The sequence below is a fragment of the Phalangium opilio genome, unplaced genomic scaffold, assembly GCF_054372755.1.
Source record: "Phalangium opilio isolate 3A_F unplaced genomic scaffold, DU_Popi_V2 ptg000209l_1, whole genome shotgun sequence".
In the NCBI taxonomy this organism is placed as follows: Eukaryota; Metazoa; Arthropoda; class Arachnida; order Opiliones; family Phalangiidae; genus Phalangium; species Phalangium opilio.
The window spans coordinates 1,092,379-1,119,878 of NW_028324217.1; the positions used below are offsets into that span (position 1 = coordinate 1,092,379).

General features: G+C 38.7%; 5 protein-coding genes across 6 annotated transcripts; 1 reads left to right on the forward strand and 4 right to left on the reverse strand.

Annotated features, from left to right (window-relative positions):
- Positions 1 to 7: 7 nt before the first annotated feature.
- Positions 8 to 6,662, reverse strand: Arpc1 (Actin-related protein 2/3 complex, subunit 1A). 2 transcript variants are annotated; one of them, XM_089855251.1, is made up of 9 exons: positions 6,567 to 6,662; positions 5,653 to 5,826; positions 5,206 to 5,581; positions 4,281 to 4,340; positions 4,106 to 4,212; positions 3,909 to 4,011; positions 3,024 to 3,206; positions 2,766 to 2,949; positions 8 to 922 (listed from the first exon to the last, which is right to left on the reverse strand). In XM_089855251.1, the coding sequence occupies exons 2-9, from the start codon at positions 5,714 to 5,716 to the stop codon at positions 884 to 886; spliced, it is 1,116 nt and encodes a 371-aa protein (XP_089711377.1). In that variant the 5' UTR covers positions 5,717 to 5,826; positions 6,567 to 6,662; the 3' UTR covers positions 8 to 883. The 2 variants fall into 2 exon arrangements, with proteins under 2 accessions (XP_089711377.1, XP_089711376.1); XM_089855250.1 differs by having other exon boundaries at positions 4,100 to 4,212.
- Positions 6,663 to 6,886: 224 nt separating this feature from the next.
- Positions 6,887 to 8,684, reverse strand: LOC149618188 (uncharacterized). The gene is made up of 3 exons (XM_089855401.1): positions 7,983 to 8,684; positions 7,345 to 7,912; positions 6,887 to 7,141 (listed from the first exon to the last, which is right to left on the reverse strand). Exons 1-3 carry the CDS (start codon positions 8,344 to 8,346, stop codon positions 7,069 to 7,071), a joined length of 1,005 nt encoding a protein of 334 aa, XP_089711527.1. The 5' UTR covers positions 8,347 to 8,684; the 3' UTR covers positions 6,887 to 7,068.
- A 142-nt stretch (positions 8,685 to 8,826) lies between these two features.
- LOC149618189 (uncharacterized) lies at positions 8,827 to 12,766 on the forward strand. The gene is made up of 4 exons (XM_089855390.1): positions 8,827 to 9,001; positions 9,304 to 9,617; positions 9,688 to 9,876; positions 10,878 to 12,766. Exons 1-4 carry the CDS (start codon positions 8,974 to 8,976, stop codon positions 12,090 to 12,092), a joined length of 1,746 nt encoding a protein of 581 aa, XP_089711516.1. The 5' UTR covers positions 8,827 to 8,973; the 3' UTR covers positions 12,093 to 12,766.
- Dph1 (diphthamide biosynthesis 1) lies at positions 12,516 to 15,967 on the reverse strand. The gene is made up of 3 exons (XM_089855395.1): positions 15,722 to 15,967; positions 13,364 to 13,887; positions 12,516 to 13,280 (listed from the first exon to the last, which is right to left on the reverse strand). Exons 1-3 carry the CDS (start codon positions 15,965 to 15,967, stop codon positions 12,767 to 12,769), a joined length of 1,284 nt encoding a protein of 427 aa, XP_089711521.1. The 3' UTR covers positions 12,516 to 12,766.
- A 22-nt stretch (positions 15,968 to 15,989) lies between these two features.
- Positions 15,990 to 27,458, reverse strand: LOC149618191 (uncharacterized). Its single transcript, XM_089855327.1, has 9 exons — positions 27,055 to 27,458; positions 26,535 to 26,786; positions 25,352 to 25,793; positions 24,565 to 25,054; positions 22,576 to 23,090; positions 19,830 to 22,203; positions 18,501 to 19,753; positions 17,920 to 18,305; positions 15,990 to 17,810 (listed from the first exon to the last, which is right to left on the reverse strand). The coding sequence occupies exons 1-9, from the start codon at positions 27,124 to 27,126 to the stop codon at positions 17,121 to 17,123; spliced, it is 6,474 nt and encodes a 2,157-aa protein (XP_089711453.1). The 5' UTR covers positions 27,127 to 27,458; the 3' UTR covers positions 15,990 to 17,120.
- Positions 27,459 to 27,500: the final 42 nt, after the last annotated feature.

Below are 27,500 nucleotides of genomic sequence, written 5' to 3' on the forward strand. Positions count from 1 at the left end.
AGACTAATTAAGGATTAGATTCCTTTATTAGAGCAAACTTATACTTTTAGTGTAAAAATTATTAACAATTGTAGTTTTTTTTTTTTGGAAGCCTATATAGTTAGTACGAAATAAAATAAAAAATTGATTAGAAAAACAATTAAAATTAACTACAAAATATTATAATAGTCTTTTGTTTTTTGATCATTATAACTTAGTTAAAAAAAAAAAAATATTAATCCGTTAAAACCGAGGGGGTAGACAATAATATCTGCCCCTTCAGTCAATAAAACCGAATTGAAAATAGAGTCTACGAAGCCAGTCGCGCGCATTTAGTGTAAAATCCACAATAATTAATTAATTAATTTAATTGTAGTTTATTTTACTAATTAGATAATTATAATAAATTCCGGATTTATTTTTCATTTTGTTTGGTTTTTGTCGTCGTCTTCTGTACAAATTGCAATGCAAAGAATTAAAAATTATTTTTTAAATAATTATAGTTAATTAGTCGTAAACCTTTTTTTTTAATTTTCGAGTTACAGACTTAATTATAATAATTAATTACAGAACTGGAGCACCAAATTATAAAGGAATATTTTATTTATTTTTTAAGTGTTGCGGTTTTTGTTTGCTTTTGTTTTAAATTTGCCTTTTTTTTTCTCTCGGCAACATTAATTATTTTTTAATCATTCATTTAATTAGTTTCTTGGATTTAATCATTCATTTTTATTTTAGTATATTAATTAAGGAGCGTCTTAATTATTCAATTTCCTATACACACTCATTTGACACTCGCACCCCCGCTTCTTTCATTTTTTATTTGACCTCCTGTTGTAATCGTACCTTTGTTAAGTTCAGTTTTTTACTTTTTATTCCACTCCATTTTTAAAATTAACTACTGTCACACAATCCGTAACCCTGACAACGATTCCTCCAACGCCTGCAAACACCCCACGAAAAATAGATTGAAATTTCATGACCTTTCTCTGACCTTGAAATGTATTTTTTTTGGCCTATTTTTAAAACCACCGATGTTCTGGCCTATTTCTAAATTATTTGACCTTTGCAGCCTAACCTTCATGGTCTTTTTTAAAATCCCTGACCTTCTTGGTCAATTTTTACCTATTTTTGAGCTGACTGGCCTATTTTTAAACTGACCGGCCTATTTTTAATCTGACGGGCCTATTTTTGATCTGACCGGCCTATTTTTAATCTGACGGGCCTATTTTTGATCTGACCGGCCTATTTTTGATCTGACCGGCCTATTTTTGATCTGACCGGCCTATTATTGATCTGACCGGCCTATTATTGATCTGACCGGCCTATTTTTGATCTGACCGGCCTATTTTTAACCTGACCGACCTATTTTTAACCTGACCGGCCTATTTTTAACCTGACCGGCCTATTTTTAACCTGACCGGCCTATTTTTAACCTGACCGGCCTATTTTTAACCTGACCGGCCTATTTTTAATCTGACCGGCCTATTTTTAATCTGACCGGCCTATTTTTAATCTGACCGGCCTATTTTTAATCTGACCGGCCTATTTTTAATCTGACCGGCCTATTTTTAATCTGACCGGCCTATTTTTAATCTGACCGGCCTATTTTTGATCTGACCGGCCTATTTTTGATCTGACCGGCCTATTTTTGATCTGACCGGCCTATATTTGATCTGACCGGCCTATATTTGATCTGAACGGCCTATTTTTATACTGACCGCCCTATTTTTAAACTGACCGCCCTATTTTTAAACTGACCGGCCTATTTTTGATCTGACCGGCCTATTATTGATCTGACCGGCCTATTTTTGATCTGACCGGCCTATTTTTAACCTGACCGACCTATTTTTAACCTGACCGGCCTATTTTTAACCTGACCGACCTATTTTTAACCTGACCGGCCTATTTTTAACCTGACCGGCCTATTTTTAATCTGACCGGCCTATTTTTAATCTGACCGGCCTATTTTTAATCTGACCGGCCTATTTTTAATCTGACCGGCCTATTTTTAATCTGACCGGCCTATTTTTAATCTGACCGGCCTATTTTTAATCTGACCGGCCTATTTTTAATCTGACCGGCCTATTTTTGATCTGACCGGCCTATTTTTGATCTGACCGGCCTATTTTTGATCTGACCGGCCTATTTTTGATCTGACCGGCCTATTTTTGATCTGACCGGCCTATTTTTGATCTGACCGGCCTATATTTGATCTGACCGGCCTATATTTGATCTGACCGGCCTATATTTGATCTGACCGGCCTATATTTGATCTGAACGGCCTATTTTTAAACTGACCGCCCTATTTTTGATCTGACCGGCCTATTTTTAAACTGACCGGCCTATTTTTGATCTGACCGGCCTATTTTTGATCTGACCGGCCTATTTTTGATCTGACCGGCCTATTTTTGATCTGACCGGCCTATTTTTGATCTGACCGGCCTATTTTTGATCTGACCGGCCTATATTTGATCTGACCGGCCTATATTTGATCTGACCGGCCTATATTTGATCTGACCGGCCTATATTTGATCTGACCGCCCTATTTTTAAACTGACCGCCCTATTTTTAAACTGACCGTCCTATTTTCAAACTGACCAAGCTATTGGCCTATTTTTGATCTGACCGGCCTATATTTGATCTAACCGGCCTATTTTTAAACTGACCGACCTATTTTTAAACTGACCGACCTATTGGCCTATTTTCCAAGTCCCCCTGACCATTTGGCCTATTTCCAAGTCCCCCTGAGCATTTTGGGGGTAGAAAAAAGAGTTTGAACTTACTTTAGTATCCCATATAACTAATTTTCCATCCATCCCTGTGGTACAAAATTTGGTGGCTCCGTTTTTGCTTCCAGCTATTACAGTAAGTAATGTGATGGCATTTTGATGCACCGTGTCCAGAAGCGTGTCATTACTGTTCTCTACAGTGGCTTTCTTATCCATGTCCCTAAACATTCTCATCGCGCTAAACACGTTCAAAATAAGAGGGCCTCGCGGTCAGAAGTGGTCAAGAAAAAAGAATAGGCCATATTTTGTTACCTAAAGCCATCAACTTCTCTCTTTTGTGATTTGTCTAATTTATCTACAAAGGTTAATTCGCCACTTTTATCTTCGTAGTCAAAGAGCATGGGACAGCAGTCGTAACCCGCTGCCACAATCCTCGTTTCCGACGCCCAAACGCATGTTAGGAAAGGTAAAAATGAAGTCTTATACGTCACCACACTGAAATAATCATTAAATGTAACTTAAAATTCTCAAAAGTTCCACATTATATTGACCTTTTTGGCCTATTTTTAAGAGTCGCGACCTTTTTTTGGCCTATTTTTAAAAGCCACGACCTTTTTGGGCCTATTTTTAAAAACCACGACCTTTTTTGGCCTATTTTTAAAAACCACGACCGTTTTTGGCCTATTTATAAAAACCACGACCGTTTTTGGCCTATTTTTAAAAGCCACGACCGTTTTTGGCCTACTTTTAAAAGCCACGACCGTTTTTGGCCTATTTTTAAAAGCCACGAACTTTTTTGGCCTACTTTTAAAAGCCACGACCGTTTTTGGCCTACTTTTAAAAGCCACGACCTTTTTTTGGCCTATTTTTAAAAACCACGACCTTTTTTGGCCTACTTTTAAAAGCCACGACCTTTTTTGGCCTATTTTTAAAAGCCACGACCTTTTTTGGCCTATTTTTAAAAGCCACGACCTTTTTTTGGCCTATTTTTAAAAGCCACGACCTTTTTTGACCTATTTTTAGAACTTTGGCCTATTTTTTAGAACTCTTGACCTTTTCTAACCTATATTTCAATCCCCTAAAATGTTACACCTATTTTCATATTACCCGCCATTATCTGACCTAATTTTTAAACCAATGACCTTGCACAATTTGGCCTACTTTTCAAGGTCATTCCAAAACTGCAGTCAGACTTACTTGCAATTGTTATTGGAATCGGAAACAGATATACTGCTATCGTGACCGACCCAAGCCACTTTATTACCATCGGGTGAAAACTTTACATTATGAACCCAACCTCCTAATTAAAACAAACAAACACCAAATCAATTACATAATAGACGAGATTAAATATAAAATAGGCCAATTTCAAAAAACATTAACATTACCATTACCTCCTCCACTAGCAAGCTCGGCCATTAGATTCCCTAAAGGCATTTTGGCACCCCAAGGAGTCGGGTCGGGTTTAGGGTCAATTTCTTTAATGTATGCTGAATATACCCTGCAATTGGAATTCACCTTTAAGTAATTAAAATTAAGCCTACAGTTAATTAATATTTTAATTATTACCTAGTTTTAAAATCTGTTGAGCCACACACTAAAAGAACATTATTTGGATGCCAATCGATACTACAATGTAAAAGTTAAATATAAATTAGTTTTTAGATGAATTATAGGTCAAAAATTCGTTTTTAGATGAATTATAGGTCAAAAATTACTTTTTAGATGAATTATAGGTCAAAAATTTGCTTTTAGATGAATAATAGGCCAAAAATTCGTTTTTAGATGAATTATAGGTCAAAAATTAGTTTTTAGGTGAATTATAGGTCAAAAATTAGTTTTTAGGTGAATTATAGGCCAAAAATTCCTTTTTAGATGAATTATAGGCCAAAAATTAGTTTTTAGATGAATTATAGGCCAAGAATTCGTTTTTAGACGAATTATAGGCCAAAAGTTAGTTTTTAGATGAATTATAGGCCGAAAATTAGTTTTTAAGTGAATTATAGGCCAAAATTTAGTTTTTAGGTGAATTATAGGCCAAAATTTAGTTTTTAGGTGAATTTTAGGCCAAAATTCAGTTTTTAGGTGAATTATAGGCCAAAATTTAGTTTTTAGATGAATTATAGGTCAAAAATTAATTTTTAGATGACTTATAGGCCAAAAATTAGTTTTTAGATGAATTATAGGCCAAAAATTAGTTCTTAGATGAATTATTGGTCAAAAATTAGTTTTTAAATGAATTATAGGCCAAAAATTAGCTTTTAGATGAATTATAGGCCAAAAATTAGTTTTTAGACGAATTATAGGCCAAATTTCAGTTTTTAGATGAATTATAGGCCAAAAATTGGTTTTTAAACGAATTATAGGTCAAAAAGTTTTTAGACTAATAACAGGCCAAAACTTATTTTTTAGACTAATAATAGGCGAAAAATTAGTTTTTAGATGAAAAGTAGGCGAAAAAATTGTTTTTCAACGAAAAATAGGCCAAAATTACCTCGTAACCGTTGACCTGATTGGCTTCTTAATGTGCTTGCTAATCCACCAATCATTTTCCTCTTCAAAGTAACAAACTGAAATTAACCGGGCTCCGCAACCAACAGCAAACTTGTTCTCTTGCGGCGACCACCTAACACAAGTGGCGGCTCTATTTATGCGAAGAATGACTGTGCTTGGCTTCCACTTTCCATTAACCAGTACCCAGACATAAGCATTACGATCTGCCGAGCATGTTACTATCCTGTTTGTGTTGGGAGCCCAGTCAATACTGGTTACCCGTAAGTCATGTTGGGACAAAACGTCAGTTTTGTTCCATTTATCCCCGTCTTTACGGTAAATCAAGACGTCATTGTTATTTGGAGAAAGAGCTACTTCTATTTTGACAAAGAATCCTCGCTTTAGAACATTTCCATCATGGGGGAGTTAACACACAGTTTTAACTCACGAGTTCTATCCTTGTTAAATGCGTGACACGTAATTGGTTCAACTCCAAAACTATGTATTTCCATTTTTAATAAACTTCCCCTTTTCTTTTTACGATGTTTTTTTCAACAAAATAGTTGACTTAGAATCGTTTAATATATTGCGAAATTTCAAATACAGCAACTAACAATGATATCTAAAGAAATTACGATACTTAAGACTCGGAGAAATAATTGAATAAGGTATTCAAGTACCCCTTTAATTTTTTAAAGAATTCTTTGTAATAATTAAGGAATTAACTTAATTAAGGTTTAGTTTAGAGCAGTTTTATACTAATTATTACATCCCTTATCTAAATAACGGTGAAATAACACGGAAAGGCTATAAAACTGGCCTAAAAAGCAATATAAATGGCAAAATTGGCTTATAACTTTATCATAGATTAAATAAGCTCTCCATAATCCTTAATTAAATTAAACATAACTGCGAGATTACAACAAATAAACGCAGGATGTAGGTGAACACACAGTAGGTGAAGTAGGAACTTCAGGATTGTGAAATACAATACATGCATATATTTATGACAAACTACTCTTAACTAGTACTAACAGATAGACTTCCCCCTTTTAATAAACTTTGATTAGAACTTATTTAACGGAAAAAGAATCAATTACTCATTAAATAAACATGACTAAATTGAAAAACGCCCCCAAATGACAGCGGGCGTATGAATAGTACTGCCCTAAGGTGCGGTCTTATGACTAGTGGCTTCCTTTAGGCCTCAAATGCCAAGGCTTAAAAAAAATAATAGCGTTCGCTCTACTCTACTATCTCCCGAATTTTGAATTATAGTTTGTAAATAAGTAATATGGATGGATAAAGATATTCGGAATGTTTATTTTACGTTAAATAAGTTATTTTAAAGTTAAAACGTACCATTTCAACGTCGAAAACTCGGCTTTGTCGGTCTTTGAACCTCCACTTTGCACTTTGCAGAAAAGCGAAATTTTTACGATGATTTTCTTACCGGGCCCGGGCCGGCTTAGAACAAAAATGGCAGTCCCGGACTGTCAAAAGTGAATAGCAGGGTCGGAAATAAGTAATTTTAAAATTGGCCCTATCCCTGCACCCTGCCTCAAGAGTGATGGCACCTTTTACTCTGACAGTATTATTATCTATGGGAAGAAAAACATGGGATGCCACTACTATATTTTCAAATGACGTCATAGGGATACAGAAATAATTTAAAAACGCAATTTCAAAGTCAAAAATGGTTTTAATCACCAATATTTGTGGGGGTTTCGTTTGGTAAATGTTAAAAACACGTTCTGATAAAAATTACCGGTACAAAGATTCATAAAATAAATAAATTTATAGCAAATAGGCCTATATTGTATATGATATGATATGATTTGTTTTTTTTTAAATATGTATAAATCTACAGCAGGTGAACCGCTGGTGCACCAATATCTCTGTGACGTCGACCACCTTCATTTTGAATCCAATCTTCCCTAAAAATTTAATTAAAATTAAAAACAACTTGACTTAAATCCAATCCACTTTATTCCCAACAAGAACCCATGAAAGTGCCAAGGCTTAACTTTGATGAATATGGATGGATCCAAATGACGCGTCGTCTGCTTCAGACTGGAGTCCAAACTTATTTTAAGCCTTGGCACACGCATGGGGAATAAGGAGGAGGTTCCAATCCAACCTTGGATTTATAGGCCTAGAACCATGATGATAATTAGCCACTGCTGCGTGATAAGGTGCTTGAATGTGGTGTCCTTGACCCAAAGGTGGGCTATGATGAAACCGAGATCTGTCCCTGGCTGCGTGATGAGACTGTGCTAAGCCTAAATTGGCTAAATGTCCTTGATTTCCGCCCGAATTCAATTTATAAGAGATTGCACTATGAGTTGGCGAGAGATATTTGATTTGTAAATCAGAATAAGTCGGGGAATGCTGGCTTGGAGTTGGATAATATTCCATATTTGATAAATGCACCGGTGATGGTCTAACTACATTGGTGACTAAAGAGGCGCCATCTATATTATTTGGACGTTCCATTCCTCTAATGGGGGGTAAACTTGGTGGGATTGTATTGGCGGAACTAACTGGGATGTATTGCTGATGCCCTATCATGACAGTACTGCCCTGGATCGAACTGGGTTGTTGTTGACGGGAAGTGTTTGTGTATGTTCTAGCTCTTTTATTTTGGTTTTTACGGACGAAACATTGAATTGCCAAAAGGGCAGAGTTTACGCAGACTAAGAGACCACCTGTAGAGTGTATAATATTCAAATGTTTTCACCTCTGCCTTCATTTCAAGGCCCAAATACTTATACTTACCGATGTAGACGAACACAACCATTTCACCATATTGAGAATGCATTACCGCCCCCGCTATGACCAAGGCGAATCCAGTTAAGACTGCTGTGGTGAAGATAAACAGTTGGAAGTAGTAGCAGAATTCGTGGATTCCACATTTTTCAGTTGTAGTGATGACATTAGGTTGGTTAGACGAAGTTGTAGCTATAGTGACACTTCTTCCAGTTGAGGTACTGGTTCGACACGCTCTGTCGTTATTAGCGGCTGATAGATTATATTGGGGTCTCGGGGCAAACGGGGGTGCTCCCGAAACGTCATTAAATGATATTATACCAGTCGTACCCGATCCAGGAATTGTTAATTCTTCTTCATCAGTCTCTGACATTTTTTTAACGTGACCAAGGCTTAAGATTTACTAACCCTAACGTAGTAGTAATAGAGATTCTAGAGAGTATTTTAATATAAAACTATGACTAGCGGTTATTTGAGAGAGGTAGTTACATTTTCTAAATAATTTTCTTAAATTAAATCACTCTTACTACATTAAACATAAAAATAATTAACGATTATGTACCATTTTTGCTGAATCTAGTTTGACAGATGGCAAATGAGCGTGCAGACGACAAATTTAAATACCCAACAAAAAATAGGGCTGGAAATAAAACTTCAACCATGGAATTATTATTTGAGAATTTTTTGTTTTTAGAAGTTGGAATAGGTTAAATTCTTTGCTAATATACTTTTAATAACAATAACCCATCCATTTAGTTCAATTAAAATAATTGTTTTCGTACCTCCGGATTAAAATTTAAAGAAGAGCAGCTGTTAGCCTCAGCACCATGAGCATGCCACAAACCATAGACTGAACTAAGTAAAAGGTCCATTGTAGCTTGTCAGTTCAGCTATATTTATTCTATTCAAACTAATAGTTTTTAATTAAATATAAGCTGATGTTGTCTTAATTACTTCGTAGCATAATATTTAAAGTATCGGAGACCATTATAAACTCATCATGAATCCGGATAATAATTATAATATGGGTAAGTTCATATTATACAAGATTCTATATAGGCGTAACTAGGCAAGGGGTCAGGCACTTCATTTATTATTAAACGGAATTTCGATATTTTGGTGTAATTTTAATTATAAAATTAAGTCTCTAAAGATAATTTCCCATAAAACCCTTAATTCCATAGAGAAAAATATTTATAATACTTGATTTTAGTCTAAGCATACAAATTTTTGACAAGTGTCCAGCCCCTCGGATAAAGCGGGTTAAACGTTATTATAAGTTGATAATTAGCCCAAATAAGTGTGACTAGCAATAAAAACCACGTTTCAGAGGGACCACAAACAGTTCTAAGATACTGTTTGGTACGCGGATGCAACAATAACCTAAGCACAATAGCAACATGGAAAAACCAACCTTGTCAATTGCACGAAGGCGTGCTGCGGAAGGATTGTCCGTGTTTGATTCCATTCCGACTCTTTAACTTCCCAATCTCGCTCGATATGAGACAAAAATGGCTAAAAGCCATAGATAGAATCGGATATGAACCAGATAAATGCACATGCGTATGTTCGGAACACTTTGTTGACGAACAACCCACGGCAAATAATCCTTTACCGACACTTAAAATTGTTACAATTCAAAAGGTACTGGGATTGGCTTTTAGCGATTAGGCTTATATAATTAGTCATTAATTAGGGTATATTTATTATTAAGGCGGGTAAAAGAGGCAGACCACCCACTAAATCGAGAGAGGGGCCACCCAATAAGGTCTCAAATACAGGTGGTACCCAATCAGGGTCAACTGTGGAAGTTCTACCCCATAAAAACCCCAAAGTTCAGGAACTAATAAGCGCCATTACTAAGAATCCCAAAAATGTTGGTGTCGTGCAGTATGCGGTTAAGGTAAGTTTAACCCTATTTCAAAACCTTATTCCCAGTCCACGTGGCAAGGCGCGTAAGGAAATCGGTTTTCACGCTATAGGATAGGCAACTCCCTATCTCCGACGGTACCTTCTGTTCCAACCTCGGTTGTCAGTACGTGTAAAGCTAGGTCTCTATCTAATGTAGCTTTGAGCGTGCTGACAAGAGACTAACGAAGTACTAATGTTCAGCATCTAAAATCTCGAGATTTAAATCCTGAACACGAGTTTTTCCGTTTGTCTCTTGTCAGTACGCGCAAAGCTACGTTACACGGAGACCTAGCTTTAAACGTACTGACAGCCGATGCAGTAACAGAGTATACACCCGTTTGTCTCTTGTCAGCACGCGCAAAGCTACGTTGCATAGAGACCTAGCTTTGCACGTACTGACAACCGATGCTGTAACAGAGTATACACCCGTTCGTCTGTTGTCAGCACGCGCAAAGCTACGTTACATAGAGACCTAGCTTTGCACGTGCTGACAACCGATGCTGTAACAGATTATACACCCGTTTGTCTCTTGTCAGCACGCGCAAAGCTACGTTACATAGAGACCTAGCTTTGCACGTACTGACAACCGATGCTGTAACAGAGTATACACCCGTTCGTCTGTTGTCAGCACGCGCAAAGCTACGTTGCATAGAGACCTAGCTTTGCGCGTGCTGACAACCGATGCTGTAACAGATTATACACCCGTTTGTCTCTTGTCAGCACGCGCAAAGCTACGTTACATCGAGACCTAGCTTCACGCGTGCTGACAACCGATGCTGTAACAGATTATACACCCGTTTGTCTCTTGTCAGCACGCGCAAAGCTACGTTGCATAGAGACCTAGCTTTGCAGGTGCTGACAACCGACGCTGTAACAGAGTTTATACACAATAAGCTGTCGTCGGAGATAAGGAGTTGCCTATCCTATAGCGTAAAAACAAAATTTCCTGCTATAACGCGCGGTATTCTTTACCCATAATTCCACGCTATATAGAAACGCATGACGTTACGTAGCGTCGAATGTCAAACATCCAATAAAGAATCGGCGAGAGAACATTACGTTAGTAGATCTCACGCAACGGGGGCGTCTAAAAAAATCCACATAAATTACAAATGCAGTAGTTCGCAAACGGACAATCCCGTATTTTCCGTCAACTACTTAGACGAATCGGCGTGTAAATTTTACACGGGCCTTCACAGTAAAGTTTTCTGGAAATTAGTAGAAAACTTATCACCTACCGAGAAACTGTCCTCTTCGGTCCCTGTTGAGGATCAAATCTTCTTATGTTTCATGCGTTTAAAACTCGGGTTACTGTTCGAAGACCTTTCACGGCGTTTTAACATATCAAGCAGTACGGTCTCTTACATATTTAACGCGTGGATGACGCGTATGGCGGCGTATTTCAAACACTTGGTTAGTTTCTTGCCGCGTTTAACCATTCGCGAAGCCATGCCCCAAATGTTCCGCGGTTGTTACCCAAATATCACGTGTATCGTCGACATATTCGAGATTTGCCTTCAACCCTCCGTACTGGTCCGTGAAAAACCCCCGGCCAATCAAGTCCCCAAAGGCAAATCCGATACGGCAAAATTCCTAACGGCAATTGCGCCTCACGGTTACATCATGTTCGTTTCGAAATGTTACGATGGTAACCAAAGTAACGCCTTTATCGCCAAAGATTGCGGCTTAATCGATCATATTCAACCGTACGATGAAGTTATCGTTGATGGTAGTTTCGAATTGCAACCGTTATTAGCTATGAAACACGCGATCGCTCATAGCCCCGAGTATGTCAAAGGTCAAATATTACTTTGCGAACAAGCGAATAAAAAAACGAGTCAAACACCTGCACGAAGTCGTCATATGCGATTGCATGTTGAAGGTGCAATTTCGCGAATGAAGGGGTTTCATGTACTGAAATGCGCGTTGCCCTTGCAAAAAGAACACCGTGGTTTGAACAATATTTTGACGGTTGTTGCCGCATTGTGTAATTTGCAATTGGCAATTAATAATTTCTTGGAGAAGAACGATAAGAGTAAAGAAACTCATAATAATAATAATAATAATAATAACATTACGATTAATCACGCCTTAGCTAATGCCGATAATCACGTCGGTAATACTATGGGGAATAATAATGTTAATCCTATGGGTGTTGTTGGGGTTAATTGCGCCAGTAATTCATTGGGTAATGCCAGTAATCATTGAAATGGAATGTTCTCAATAATATGACGTGTTTTTAAACGATACACTCTTCATGCAAATTAGTAATAGACGTTTATGTAATGTTAAGTTGTGTCCTGAACTAAATTACAAACGGGCATCGAGGTGTTTTCTCTCAACAAGAATTTTGAAGTAGTGTTACGTTACTATGTCGCGTGGTAGTGTCACGTGACTAAGCCGATGCCTATTACGACCAGAAGTACTGATAACCCTACGAAAACGAAATTGACGCATGCCCAGTAGAGTTGTAATTGATCTAAGATAAGATTGATTGATGTAGACCCCGTTCCGATATAACACATTGTACATACAACCCTTTAATAATTAGTGTGTATTTCGCTAGATAAGTGTTTATAGTGGAAAATAATCAGGTTTCTCGTTGCTAATTAAGATTAACTCGTCTTTAAATAAATTTAGGCGAAACACTTTATTATTAAAAAAAGTATAATTAACCATGTCATCATGTAGTTGTGTAACTGTAATATATTATGTTTTACAATTTATCGATAAGTTTGTTTAGTGTATATGTATTACGACAAATAAATTTTGGAAACATCTTGTGTGTAATTAAAATGAAACCAAACGTAGTAATTAGTAATTAAATCGGTACATTACCAATAAAGTTACCAGAAACTGCAAAATTTTTTTGAAATTACGAATTACGACTTTTCTTTGTCTTTGTTTTTACATTTATCGCAATTCACGCATTTCTCCGAAACAATTGAAATCTTCGGTGGTTTATGATTGGGTGTCCAATCACCCAGACTGTTTGACGAGTAAAAGTCCATTGGGTAACTGGTATCATCCCAATTGGTTCGATTCAGAGCCACAGCAGCTTCGTAAGGCGTTAAAACGGGGACTGTAAAAGATTTCCCCCAATCTATGGACAATCTCGGACACGCGATTTGAACCCAAGCTTCTACATTAGGGAATAGATCTAATTTCTGCGGGAATATCTCGGATAGTAAAACGATAAAATGCTTTTTCGCTTTAGATTTAACTTGGTCTTTAAATAGTTCCGATATTCTGGGGTTTCCCTGACGACCTAATGTCCCTAAAATGACTCCGAACGTCGTGGCATCGCGAGCTTTTAAAATGGCTTCGTGACGTATTTGCATCATTTGCTCAAATTCGTAATATTCACGAGTAAATGATTTGTCGTAAGGATTGTACCTGGAAAGAAAATGGTAAGAATGCTCTTTGATTGTACTTGCGACAAGGGACAAGGACAGTATCAAAGAGCGTGTTGATAATACCTATAAGCTTCCAGTGAGGGGTTCGCAATCATGGCTGACTCCAAATGAAACCTGCCATCCCCGACGTAAATAAGTACATCCATTCCATCGAGTTTTGGTGAAGTACAGCCCAATATTTCACCGGGTGACAATGGTTTACATTGAGGAACCTTAACATTGGCGTAACCGGAAGCTTTCAAGTCTTCGAGGAGGGATTGTATCGTCGACACAAATTGAATGGTGCTGACTAAAGCGATGTGTTTATCAGGAGCGAAATTTTGTTTTATAGTTTGCAACGCGTGTAAAGAGTCAATCTTTATGTCAACGAAGACGTACAACATCTTTAAACCACTGGTAATGTCAATGGGAACTAGACAACTATGTCCGTAATGGACAAGGAGTTCAACTCCCAAAGCGCGGGCCGTGTAATCGTCGACGCAACAAGCGCCGTACGTCACGTCTCCCATCACAATAACTTCGGCATCAGTGAATTTTTCAATGATGTCGACAATGGTTAGAGCAAAGATCAGAAGGCCTTCTGGCATCTATAACATTGTGGGTAATGTTATAGGAAACATGCAGGTAACGTAACATTATACATTAAAAGAATGGCCAATCCCGTAGGGGTACGTGTTCTATAACATTGTGGGTAATGTTATAGAAAACATGCAGGTAACATAACATTATACATTAAAAGAATGGCCAATCCCGTAGGGGTACGTGTTCTATAACATTGTGGGTAATGTTATAGAAAACATGCAGGTAACGTAACATTATACATTAAAAGAATGGCCAATCCCGTAGGGGTCCGTGTTCTGGTTTGCGCCCCCAACAAGTAATTGCCACATCGCCCCCCCCCCCTTTAATCCGGCCCTGACTATAACATAGTCAAAGGGAATCTCCCTATCTCTAGTACAGGGCCCCCAGCCGAATTTCTTAGGGCTACGACAATCAGGGGCCGAGTAATTAAGCGAAATGTGCAAAAACATGCCATAGGAATACCATCACACCCAACTTTGGAGGCTCATAACTCTGGTTCTACTAGAGATACGGGGATGTCATTTGAGTATGTTATAGTCCCATTTGTCCCCCATCCAGCCATACTAAAAACTTGGGGTTGCGTCAAACAGGCGTCGAGTAATTAAGGAAAATGTTCGTCAGCTTATGGTATTGTCTCACTTATTGTTATTATGTTACTTATGATTTTTAACAATAAACTTTGGAGGCTCCTAACTCTTGTTCTACTCGAGATACGGGGATGCCCTTTGAGTATGTTATAGTCCTATTCGTCCCCCATCCAACCATACTAAAAACATAGGGCTACGACAAACCGGGGCCGAGTAATTAAGCAAAACATTCATAAACAACCCCCTCCAAAAGAAATAGCATTACACCCTATTTTGGAGGCTCATAACTCTGGTTCTACTAGAGATACGGGGATACCCTTTGAGTATGTTATAGTCCTATTCGTCCCCCATCCAACCATACTAAAAACTTAGGGCTACGACAAACCGGGGCCGAGTAATTAAGCAAAACATTCACAAACAACCCCCTCCAAAGAAATAGCATTACACCCAATTTTGGAGGCTCATAACTCTGGTTCTACTAGAGATACGGGGATGCCCTTTGAGTATGTTATAGTCCTATTCGTCCCCCATCCAACCATACTAAAAACTTAGGGCTACGACAAACCGGGGCCGAGTAATTAAGCAAAACGTTCACAAACAACCCCCTCCAAAGGAATAGCATTAGACCCAACTTTGGAGGCTCGTAACTCTGGTTCTACTAGAGATACGGGGATGCCCTTTGAGTATGTTATAGTCCTATTCGTCCCCCATCCAACCATACTAAAAACTTAGGGCTACGACAAACAGGGGCCGAGTAATTAAGCAAAACGTTCACAAACAGCCCCCTCCAAAGGAATAGCATTAGACCCAACTTTGGAGGCTTGTAACTCTGGTTCTACTAGAGATACGGGGATGCCCTTTGAGTATGTTATAGTCCTATTCGTCCCCCATCCAACCATACTAAAAACTTAGGGCTACGACAAACAGGGGCCGAGTAATTAAGCAAAACGTTCACAAACAACCCTCTCCAAAGGAATAGCATTAGACCCAACTTTGGAGGCTCATAACTCTGGTTCTACTCGAGATACGGGGATGTCCTTTGAGTATGTTATAGTCCCATTTGCCCCCCATATACCTAGCTATGTGAATATTTTACTCAATTACTTGGCCCCCGTTTACTTGATCCCCAAGTTTTTATTATGGTTGGATGGGGGGCAAATAGGACGATAATCATTTAGATTTCACTTTAATTCTACTGAATCATGCAATGGACAATGACAAAGGTGCAAGCAAACAAAAAAGGTGAACTTACCTGCAATGCAACGCATTTGGCGTTCAATTGCTTGATTCTCCAAATGGTTTTAGGAACTTCGAAATTATAATTTGAAGGCAAGACTCGAATCGCATCTTGAAGATCTTTATTATCCAAAATTTCAGCCGGTACTTGATTAACAACGCGTCTTTTAACACCAAATACTTTTCGATCAGGTTTTGCACTAACTACAACAGTAGTTATTTCTGGCTTTGAATTGTCTTTTACCGGTGAAGTGGTAGCCATTTTTCCAATAAACAAACAATACTTCACGCAATTATTTTATACTTAAATACACAATATTCAAATTTAATTAAAGTTAAACGTTTCCTAACGCAGTTCACAGTTACACGTTACTAGCGCAATGAATACGCATCATAGTGTTTAGTCAATGTGCCTACGTGACCTCTTTCTCGCCGTAAGAATTTAAAGCAGACGACAGTTCGACAAACAAGCGGCGGCCAATGAGATAGATAGAGTTACAATTCAAATCGGCTTACCGCGAAACACATTGTTATGAAGCAGGGCCGGAAATAAGAAATATTTCTTATAGGACATGTGTCCTGTGACCTGCCTATTTGACTGATAAAGTCATTGGACATTGTCCACTGGAGTGTGCAAAAATAGTGTCGCATCTTCATAGTCAAGCTATAAAAACTTCGGAAAATTTATTGGTCAAAATGTCCAGTGACCCCCCTTAGTTTTTAAAAAAATTATGGGACATTTCAAAATTTTATTGGACAATGTCCAGTGTCCTGTGCTTATTTCCGGCCCTGGTTATGAAGCACGTTTATCAAAACATGACAGCGCCATCTGTGAGCCTTTAGCGGAACTAATTACAACTTTTACTTGTTTATTTGCAATCAGAAACATAGTTATGATTTTTATTTCATCTATTTATTAGATTAAAAAGGACTAAAGTTTTTATTATTTAACTCGCGTATTTTATTTAACACGTTTAAAAAACTATCTTGACAGCAGACGGTAATAAAAAAGTTCTTAGGGTGGCGCCACCCGTATTTGATAAAGATTCATGCTCGACAAAAAGGTGTATCGCGAAACGTCGATCTCGAGATTTTACGTTGTGACTCTAGGTTTAATATATATATTCTATCTCATTGGCGGCGGCTAATGAACCTTGGTTCCCATTGGTCCGTTTAAAAGATCGTTACATTAAATTTATAATTTCAGTATAAAGTTAAATTAATTGGAAATTTCGCTTCAAATTCCAACAAAATTAGTGAGAAAAGAAAAAACAACCACATAATAATAACAAATTTCAGTTATTTTTCAAAGTTCACTTATTATTTCGTAGAGAAAAAAAATAAACAAAGTGCTAGGCCTAATATCAAAATTGACTTTAAAAGTATACAAAATGATAAAAAAAATTAAATCGTACTTAATCATCATCGGTATTATTCTCAACTTCTTTAAAACTTTTAGGTTTACAAGATCGCGATGGTCTAGAATTTTTTCTAGGATTATTTTCTTTCTTTTTGGAAGACTTCTTTGAAGATACGTCATCTTCACTATGATCAATTTCAATGCCTTCATTTGACTCTGAATCACTTGTAATCGAACATTTCCGAAAGGCACTATCTCGTTTACCCTTATTACGTTTTGTCTTAGTATTATTTTTGGCCAATTCCTCATGGACATCTTTGTCTCCATCGGAATTTGACCCATCATCGGAATTATCTAAACTTTGACCTTTTGATTTCTGTTGTTCGCAAGTCTTCATTTTAGTATGCTTAACAATATTGGCTTTTGTCGCAAAAACTCGATGGCATTTCTTGCACTCTAATTGCGAGTGTTTTTTGAAATGGGTTTTAAAGCAATCGCGTGAATCGAAGGTTAATTCGCAATGCGGGCAATGAATCAATTTTCTGCAATCGGTTTTGAGATGCCGCTCGCGTAGGGTTTTGGAGGCAAAGGCCCGTTCGCAAGTGGGACATTCGAAGGGGTATTTTTCAGCGTGAGTGGGACGATGGTTATCAAATGTTTCTTGGGTAGGGTGCACTTCGAAACATATTTTGCATTTGAACGAACGCTTACGGCGATGGTAATTCAAGTGATTTTGTAAAAGGGTCTGGGAAAGGCCCGAAGGGTGATAAGATTGGTTAATCATGGAAAAATGTTAAAGGAAAAGGTTAGCTAACATGTTACCTGACCTTTTCCTTTAAAAAAGGATGACTTACCTTTGTAGTCAATGCCTTGTCGCAATAAAAACACCTAAAACTCGCACCCGAATGAACGGTATCCGTGTGTACTTTCAAACTGTTATTATTCGGCCACTTTTTACCGCAAATATTGCAAATATATTTTTTGATCAAGTTATATTTCTTTTTGATATCCTTAATATTTGCGTTTGGATGATCGCGTTCGTAATGCAATATTAAGTAATGGACCATTCGATAATACATCGGACACAAATCGCAAAAGAATGCCTTTGCCTTCTCGGCCTCTATCACTTCCTTAATTGCCTTTTGTCTTTCACTGTCAACATCGTCAGTTTCATTATCCGAAACTGACGCTGAAAGTGTCGGGTCATCAACTACTTCGTCACTAACTTCTTGGTTTTTCGCTAAGTACAACATTTTAAAATGACGTAAACACGGAGACACGATGACCTATTGCCAAATTTGCCATTAACTTGTTACAAACTGGACCTACTTCAATCACTTCATGACAAGCTCCAGTTTGTAACCAGTGACAAACTTATGGAACATATCTTCTAAACTTATATGCCAATACCAAATAAAACCTAAGATATAATTACCTTGAGCTGTCTTCACGGGTGCTTTATCAACACCTATTTTGCGTTTCTTACTGAAAAACTTCAAGAAACTACTCTGATATTCACCAATGTCTTCCCGCACCTTTTCGCCAATATCTTCCTGTACGTCTTTTGTCTTTATGCCAATGTCTTCTTTGTCCGTGTCCTTTGTCTTTGGTTCATCAACGGAACTCTCCGAATCGTAATCATTATCAAATCCAGTATCCGGAACTGCGACTGTCTCTTCATCGGTATCGCTAAACAAAGCAGGTTCCTGTTCTTCGGCAAGTACCGGCGGTACCATCTCCGTAATTACATTCGATGTAGAAGGACCTTGGTAATTGGCCATACTGGCTGACGGTAAAATGGATGGGAACTGCTGTGACGTAGATGGTAGTACGTTTGACGCGTAAGGACCCTGGACGTTACTAACAAGCTCTTGATTTTGAAATGGCAGTCCAATATTGGTTTGCGACCACATAGGGAGGACATTTTGATGACCATCATCCAATTGGTGATAAACTGGGACCAAAGGATGTGGCGGAAGATTGGGAAATAAGTCTGATGCCGGAAGTGGAGGCATTACCGCTTTACTCTTAACAGGTGACGCGAAAATATTATCCCAATCGGGGAAAGTTGAGAACTCTTTTTGTTGATGGTCACCAATTCCAAAACACGGCGTTGGAAACAAAATTGGATTCGGATTAACTCCTTGTTGGTATTGGTCGAACAGTGACGTCCTATGAGTGGTATTATTCTGATATACTTGCTGCATTTGGTACCCTTGAATACTGGTACTTGGACCTGGTTTTTGCACAAGGACACTGCTTTCCGTTACGCAAGTACTTGGACCTGGTTTTTGCACAAGGACACTGCTTTCCGTTACGCAAGTACTTGGACCTGGTTTTTGCACAAGGACACTGCTTTCCGTTACGCAAGTACTTGGACCTGGTTTTTGCACAAGGGCACTGCTTTCCGTACTAGAGCAAGGTTGAATAGGGTACTGCGGTAATTGGCTGCCAATATCTGGTTGGGTCACTGAAGGAATATCGTCAGGAGAATTAGGCACGTCATAATTGGTATTAATCCGCGTTTGGGACGCGTTTTGACTTCTGGTGGTTATTGTTGGAACAGTTACGGGTTTGGTGCTTAAATCCCTAACGTTTTCGCTATGGTTAGAATTTGTATTTGTATCAGAGCACCAGTTTTGGTCACCAACGTCCCCGCTTTCGGACGAAGTACTTGTAGACAGTTTTCTACACAAAGTGATTAGAGATATTTTGATAAACCCGAAACCCTGACCTATGGCAACCCAAAACTATTGATACTTACCTAGTTTTAGGACTTTTAATGACTTCGGGATCATCTACCATTTCGGCATCTGAAATAATTGTCCGTTTCTCTGGTTTTTCAGAATCCTTATCGTTATTGGTCACTGGGGGAATATACTGAGCGTTGACCTTTTTAGCCCCTGAACCTCTATACAATCTTGGCATTAATGATCTGAAGGCGTCACTTCTTTTATTGGTGTTGAGGACACCTTCGACCAATCTGTTATATTGAATTAGTCGATCGTCGGGAAACGCGTCAAAATAATCGGGATGGTGTCGAGACACGTGATTGTAGAAGACCGTGTGATAATCAAATCCAATGAAACAGGCGCGACAAAAGACTTTCGTCGCTCTTGGACTGTGGTTCGGCGAAATTTCGTCTGGGTCAGATTGGTTTTCATTTGATTTCGCAGGTTCAGTTTGGTTTTCATTTGATTTCACGCGTTTTGGTTGCTTTTTTGGTGATTTCACAGGTTCATATTCGTTTTCACTGGATATCTCTTGTTCCCATTCGGTTTCACTTAATGATGTATCTGTTTCCGAATGGTTTTCACTCGATTTCTCTGATTCCGAATGGTTTTCACTCGATTTCTCTGATTCCGAATGATTTTCACTCGATTTCTCTGATTCCGAATGGTTTTCACTCGATTTCTCTGATTCCGAATGGTTTTCACTCGATTTCTCTGGTTCTGAATGGTTTTCACTCGATTTCTCATGGTTCACGGATGGCGTGGACTCATGGTTCACGGATGGCGTGGACTCAAGGTTCACGGATGGCGTGGGCTCAAGGTTCACGGATGGCGTGGGCTCAAGGTTCACGGATGGCGTGGGCTCAAGGTTCACGGATGGCGTGGGCTCATGGTTCACAACTGGAGTGGGCTCATGGTTCACAACTGGAGTGGACAAACTGTTCACGACTGGCGAGGACAGAAAGTTCACGACTGGCGAGGACAGGAAGTTCACGACTGGCGTGGACACAAGGTTCACGACTGGCGTGGACACAAGATTCACGACTGGCGTGGACACAAGGTTCAAATATGGAATGAACACAAGGTTCACGGATGGCGTGGACACAGGGTTCACGGATGGCGTGGACACAGGGTTCACGGATGGCGTGGACACATGGTTCAAAACTGGCGTGGACACACTGTTCACGACTGGCGTGGACTCAAGGTTCAAGGATGGCGTGGACACAAGTTTCACAACTGGCGTGGACTCAAGATTCACAACTGGAGTGGACAAACTGTTCACGACTGGAGTGGACAAACTGTTCACGACTGGCGAAGACACACGGCTAACGGAGGGCACGGACACACGGTTCACAGATGGGATCGCATCATCCGCAGATGGCGTAAGGATCAGCTCGTATTTCTGCTTCGGATGCTTTTGTTCAAAATGAATTTTCAATTTCGCTTCGGATGTGTACAACTTCAGGCAAAATTTACAGAGTGCAAATTGATCTGGTTTCCAAACAGGCTTTTCTTTTGAAGAAAGCTTTTGAACTTCGGAAGTATGTTGGTCTTTTGACGAAAGGTTTTCAACTTCAGAAGTATGTTGTTCATTTGACGAAAGGTTTTCAACTTCAGAAGTATGTTGTTCATTTGATGGAAGGTTCTGAACTTCGGATTGTGCTTGTTCCTCAACAACCATTTCTAATGGGTCATCTCCGAGTCTACCTTGTTGTTGTTCCTCGTTATCCAATATTGATAAATTTGGATGTCGTTTATTAAAATGCTTCTGGAGTTTCATTTCGCTTTCAAATAACAACAAGCAAATTTTACAAATTAAAAAGTTTGGAATTGGTCCGTTAGTTTCATCAGATTGAAGTTGCTTCTTTGGATCTTCATTGTGATCAGATTTAGACTGAATTTCGTTGTCACCTTCTTCATCGGAGGTATTCAAATCATCCAAACACACATCGGACAATACAGATATAATTGAATCACTATCCGAATTCAATTCCTGATTTGCATTCAATCGCGATTCTTCATCCGAATCTGAATCAGAACTACTAGAACTGTTTCTATTTGCAATTTGAATTAAGTCATTTGAATTTTCCTTCAACTCGAATTTCGGATGAAACCAACTGATGTGTTTCTCAAAAAACGTCACCAGCGAATAACTAACGTGGCAAATTTTGCAGAGAAACGGTTTGGCAACAAAAGTAGAATTGGGTTTATTTAACTCATTCGAAACGTAAGGGTCAATTTCGTTGTATTTTGTGTCCGCATCCAGAGGGGTTATGGCAGCAATTATATTTATATCCAATTTTCTTACGCATTTGTGGTTAGACTTAATATGATTCGAGCATTCGCTTTTATCGGCGAATACCGTGTTACATTTCATACAAATGAACTCAGTTTTGACCGGAAGTTCTTTAAAAATATCGTAAACAAATGAACAAAGTGATTAAGAAGGGCACGAAGAACCAAGGAGGATGTACAAAAGAGGGAGGTTAAAGAAAACGAGGCAGATCCCTCATACAGTGGCACGCAAAGCCGTTGGCAAAGGCGCGCGTCACGTGATCGTTGTTGGATCGAGGCTAGAGCAAGGAGGCTTGAACGCATGCGCGAGAACTTACGCTCTCTCGCCGTGAGGGGGTAGCGGTAACCATAGTAACCGGGGAAGGGCACCGTACCGTTTTAGGAACATGGGACTGGGGGGGACTACGTGCACTCCGACTCTCCGAGACCGAGTATACTCCCCTCTTCTACATTCTCCTTGGAACAACGACGTGGAAGACTAACCTGTTATATTTACAGGAACCCGTTTCCTCAAATTCTGACAACGCTTTGGTCGAACTTTATCGACATTTCGCTTACAAACTTTATAATGCTTTTTGCAATAACTCCATTTCTCAAAGCGTAGTTGACAAAACTCGCATTGGAATTCTTTAAACTCATCCTGAACTTCGCTTTTATGTTGCAATCGTTTGTGACGTTTAAATTCGTCCTTTTTGTTGGTCCCCCAATTGCAAATGGTACAATAATATCGACTTTTTTCGGGGGCGTGTTTGGTTTTAACGTGTTCGTCGTATTTTTCTTTGGTAACGTACAACAGATCGCACATTCGACAATACAACGGGTTTTTCTTGTATACCGTTTTTAAATGCGCCAATAAAGTGGGTTTGTAAGTAAATTTGCGATCGCAGTGAGGACATTGAAACCGTTTTTCTTTAGTATGACTTAGAATGTGATTTTTCATCATACTTTTTTTCATAACTTTACTGCAGTACGGACATGTTTTGTTTTCAGAGTGGAAGCTGGCACAAAAGAATTCTCGTGAACATTTCACGAGGCCAGTGTTAAAGGGAAAGTTTTACTAACATTGTATCTTAAAAGAACAATCAATTATCTCTTATTACAATATGATAATTAGTACATTTAATTAGTCTGAAAAATAATAAGTTCAGCCATGAATTTATTCATTAACATGAATATATAAGTGTATCATTAGCCTTTCTATCATGTTATTCAGGGATGGGAGGGACCTTTATATTACAAACGCGTTTAACGTCATCGCGGTAGCCAATCAAAATCGAGACACCTGGAAGTTCGAACAGCAGACGACCAGAAAACAGTTGGTAAAATGCTAAGCCTTGGCCATAAAGAAAAAGGTTGAAAATTAACTACCAACATCTGAAATGGTGAGAATTGATCATGCTGGGTTTTTTCCTGCTGTTGGAGGTAAAATTAATGCAGTAGCTGATCAATTTACAAGCATAGCTAGCATTTCGCATGACAAGAGCTTTAGCTTTAAAAACAAACCGCCGGAGATTCTCTGACGTCACGCAAACTAAGCCCCTCCCATCCCTGAATATGTAGTTTAACTTGTCAATGCAGATATATATTCATGTTAATGAATAAATTCATGGTTCAGCTAGCTAATTGGACCAAGTCATCTTGCGACTTATTGCCACATATCTAACGCCTTTACAATGCATAGAGAGGTGGTGGCTAGCCCCTATGCCACAGCTAACCTACAGCGCCCTATACTAACTATTACCGTTAACCTCTGCAAGTTTTGATGGAAAGGAGAAACCGGGTTAGACCGCGGAGGAAAACTCCTTTTAACAAGCGGGGAGAGAACTTGCAAACTCTACGCAGAAGGATTTCTTCCCAGATTTTTCACCCGGTGCCACAGTCCGGGATTGAACCCGGGATCCTCTTGCTGCGAGGCGAAAGCGCAAACCGCTACGCCACCCCAATCAAGGACTACTGCGCCATCCGCCATTGGTTTAGTGCAGGCGTCTGGTAGCTCGAACCTCTTATTCCTACGGGATTGGTTGAATTCTCATAGGCTGAGGTAAGGTCAAGGTTCTGGCAAGCAGACGCCACTAATAAGTACTACGCGATTAACGTAAATAGCGACTAGGGATGGCCTCCATTTTTCAAGATGGTAGCGGATTACAAAAATCATTAAGAAATATTTTTTAATCCGCTGCCATCGTGAAAAATGGAGGCCATCGCTACCCTAGTTAAGAATAACGTCCCTGCGAAATTTCAACTTCCTAGGTAAAGCCGCGGTTCGGTCTGGGCGTTAAATTATAAGTCAGTCATGACGATATAAATATAAATGCAGTTTTTTAAGAACTGCGAAGCAAAACTCGTTTTTTTAAAATTAAATGTACTAATAAGAGATTAATTTATTTAATTCCTTTTAAAGGTAGCCTTTCTTTTAAGGTTTAATCAGTTATGTTACCTGAACTTCAACCGTTAAATAAATAACAAACAAACCTTTCACGATGTTTCTCCAAATCTTCTTCATTTCTAAATCTCCTATTGCAAATTTGACATTTTGGTAAACTCAACGGGGTAATTGTGCTCAAATCAACGTCTTTGTGAACTTGGGTGATATGGGCGTCAACTGCGTCTTTTGCGGCGAATTGCGTTCGACAAATGGGACATTGCGACGCCAATTCTTTTTCGTAATGGTTAAGGACGTGTTTGTTAAGCGTGTCAATTCGGGTGAAGGTTTGGCTGCAAAATTCGCAAAGATATTGCCCTTTATGGTGCCTATTTAATTTCGCCATTTTCTCGATTAAAGTGGTTGGCACCATTTCCTGGGAATGTTCCGAATTGAAGTGTCGCAAGAATTGAAGGGGAGAATTAAATTGAACCGAACATATTGAGCAGGTATTAACGTCGTGATTCGCTATCACGTGTCTTTCCAAAGATCTTTTGATCGTGAAACCCTTGCCGCAAATTTCGCATAAATGTTTTGAAACTGCAAAATGACGATTGTAAATTCATTTTGAAGGAACTTTTTCCTTCGATCATACGCGAATAATAGCTCCCAATAAGTTAATGAAAACTATTTAATCGTACTCAAATATTTATCGCAAATGTCTGACTAAACCTAACCTAAAGGCTAACCTCGCGACCTAACTAACTTACAAATTTTATAATATCATGGCATAAGGAGTTACGTTTGAAACCGAACCTAGCCTTTACCGAAAAGGCGTCAGCAGTTTAACTTATTGGGGCCTATTATTAATTTATGATCGGCTAGCAAAAAAATTACGTTTATTTTCCGAATTATTCGCAACGGGTTTTGCCTTGTTCTTTATCATTTCTTGTCTCGGACCTCTCGGTATCGGATTGGGATTTCTGATTCTTACTATTGCGGCGTATTTGCTTTTACCGCAGAGTTTCTCGTGTCGTGATCGTTGCGTTCTCTGTTTAAATACTCTATTGCACAGTTTGCAATAAAATTGTCCCTCAAGAAGATTCATTTCTTCACCATTATGCCTTTTTTCGTGCATTTGCAATGCACCTTTCACATGAAACATTTTTTTGCAATATTGGCAACTGAATTTGGGGTCATCGTGATATTTTTGATGATTGCTAACTGTAGTTTGCGTATTAAATTCTTTATCGCAAATATTGCAAATCCATTTTCCGCCAACGTTACGGTAATTCCGAGCACCAGGGTTTTTTGCTTTTATAAATTTGCATTCATAGTACTTTAAAAATTTAATTTAATACTATATATTAATTGGGGGGTAATTAAATGATTAAAAGGTACGAGAGCTCTGATTGGGCAGCTATGATTTGCAATTAACCATTCAGCGTTGATTTATTTTAAGAATATCACTCGACCAATTATAACTTGTTTAGGGTGTACCTTCTGGAGGAAAAATGTTACGGAACATTTTCGACCCCAAATCTCAAATAAAACTCACTCTACTTCGGTCCTAGTATGTAATTTAACTTGTCGAAACAACCGACAACCGAATTTGTACTCCCCCCCTCCCAAAAAAGGTTATAGGTGGTCCCGTAATCTAGGTGCGTATCCTTTTTTTCTAGGAGGAGAGAGGTGAGAAGGAGTAGCTATGTAAGTGGGCCATGTTTATTAGGCTGTTATCAAGCGCTGCCTCCTTGCGCGAATTGGGTTCTATTTTTAAGACACAGAGGGCGTTGAAGACGTTTTCAAACCACGTACGACCCCTACCAAAATGAATTCAAATCAGAGGGGTACTAGAAGGACTGCCGTTCAGTAAATGGGTAGGGTACAGAGGCTACGTTATAACTTTAGATTGCTACTCCATTTCACCTCTTTCCTCCAAGGGATAGGTTTGAAAGGGAATGCGCCTGATTGGCTAAGAAGAGGGAGTGTCTGAGTGACGTTCAGTAAGGGGAGGCTTGCAAACATAGCCGCGTCAACCAAGTCAACCTTTCTTTGAATGATAACCATTTAGGCGGACCTTTGAACGATAATGTCCTTTAGGCAGAGGTGGCTTGGGTATAGGTTTGTCAATCTCAGGTTGAACCTCTTCCTGGTGTGTAACATTATTTTCATGTTCATTCATGCCATTAATTTGATCTGTTTCTATATTGTGATTTATCACAGAGTTTTCCATTGTTTGGTTGATGCATGTAGCATCATTTCTGTTATTATCAATAGTTTCAGAAGAAACGACAGCTTCATTGGTCGAAGCTCCGTAGTTGACCATACCCTAAGAAACCACGCCCAATTTCGGATTTTGTGACGTAATTGTAACATATATATGCTTAGTCAGTCACAAGTACTTCTAGTTATGTCTAATACACGTAAGTAAATGAGGGAAACGTTTCTAGCTAGGCATACGTAACTTGTCATTTCACAAATGTTTTTAAGATTTGATTGAAACATTTAAAATTTATAACAATTAAACGCGTTAAACCGTTGTTATACTCATAATCAAGTTAATAACACATGCAATAACAATGTAAATTAGTACTTACATTGCCCAAACCATGGAATGTGGCCAAAAATGAAGCTTGAAAACTTTGAACTTGATTCAAATACGTATCCATTTTGCTTATAAATAATTTTTTTTCTTCAATATTCCATACAATTTCACATTATTTACCGTAATTATCCATTGTTAGGCACATTTTATTCACACATGTAAAGCCGTGACGCACATTGCACGCGCACCGCCGTCACTTATCAAAAAAGTTACCTACTTCGCTCACGACTAGACTTCGTAGCAGACTACTGTCGCTAACGATATTCCAAGGAGTACTAAGTGACAGAGTTGAAGCACGCAATCAAGAAGCAACGAGTAAAAAACCATAGAGACGTGGGCGTTAGTCGAGGCAATATACTATCATGAGTATATATTGAAAGTAAGAGTGTGTTCAACTTGAATTATACGTGACCTCTTTCACGCCTTAAGAATTTAGAG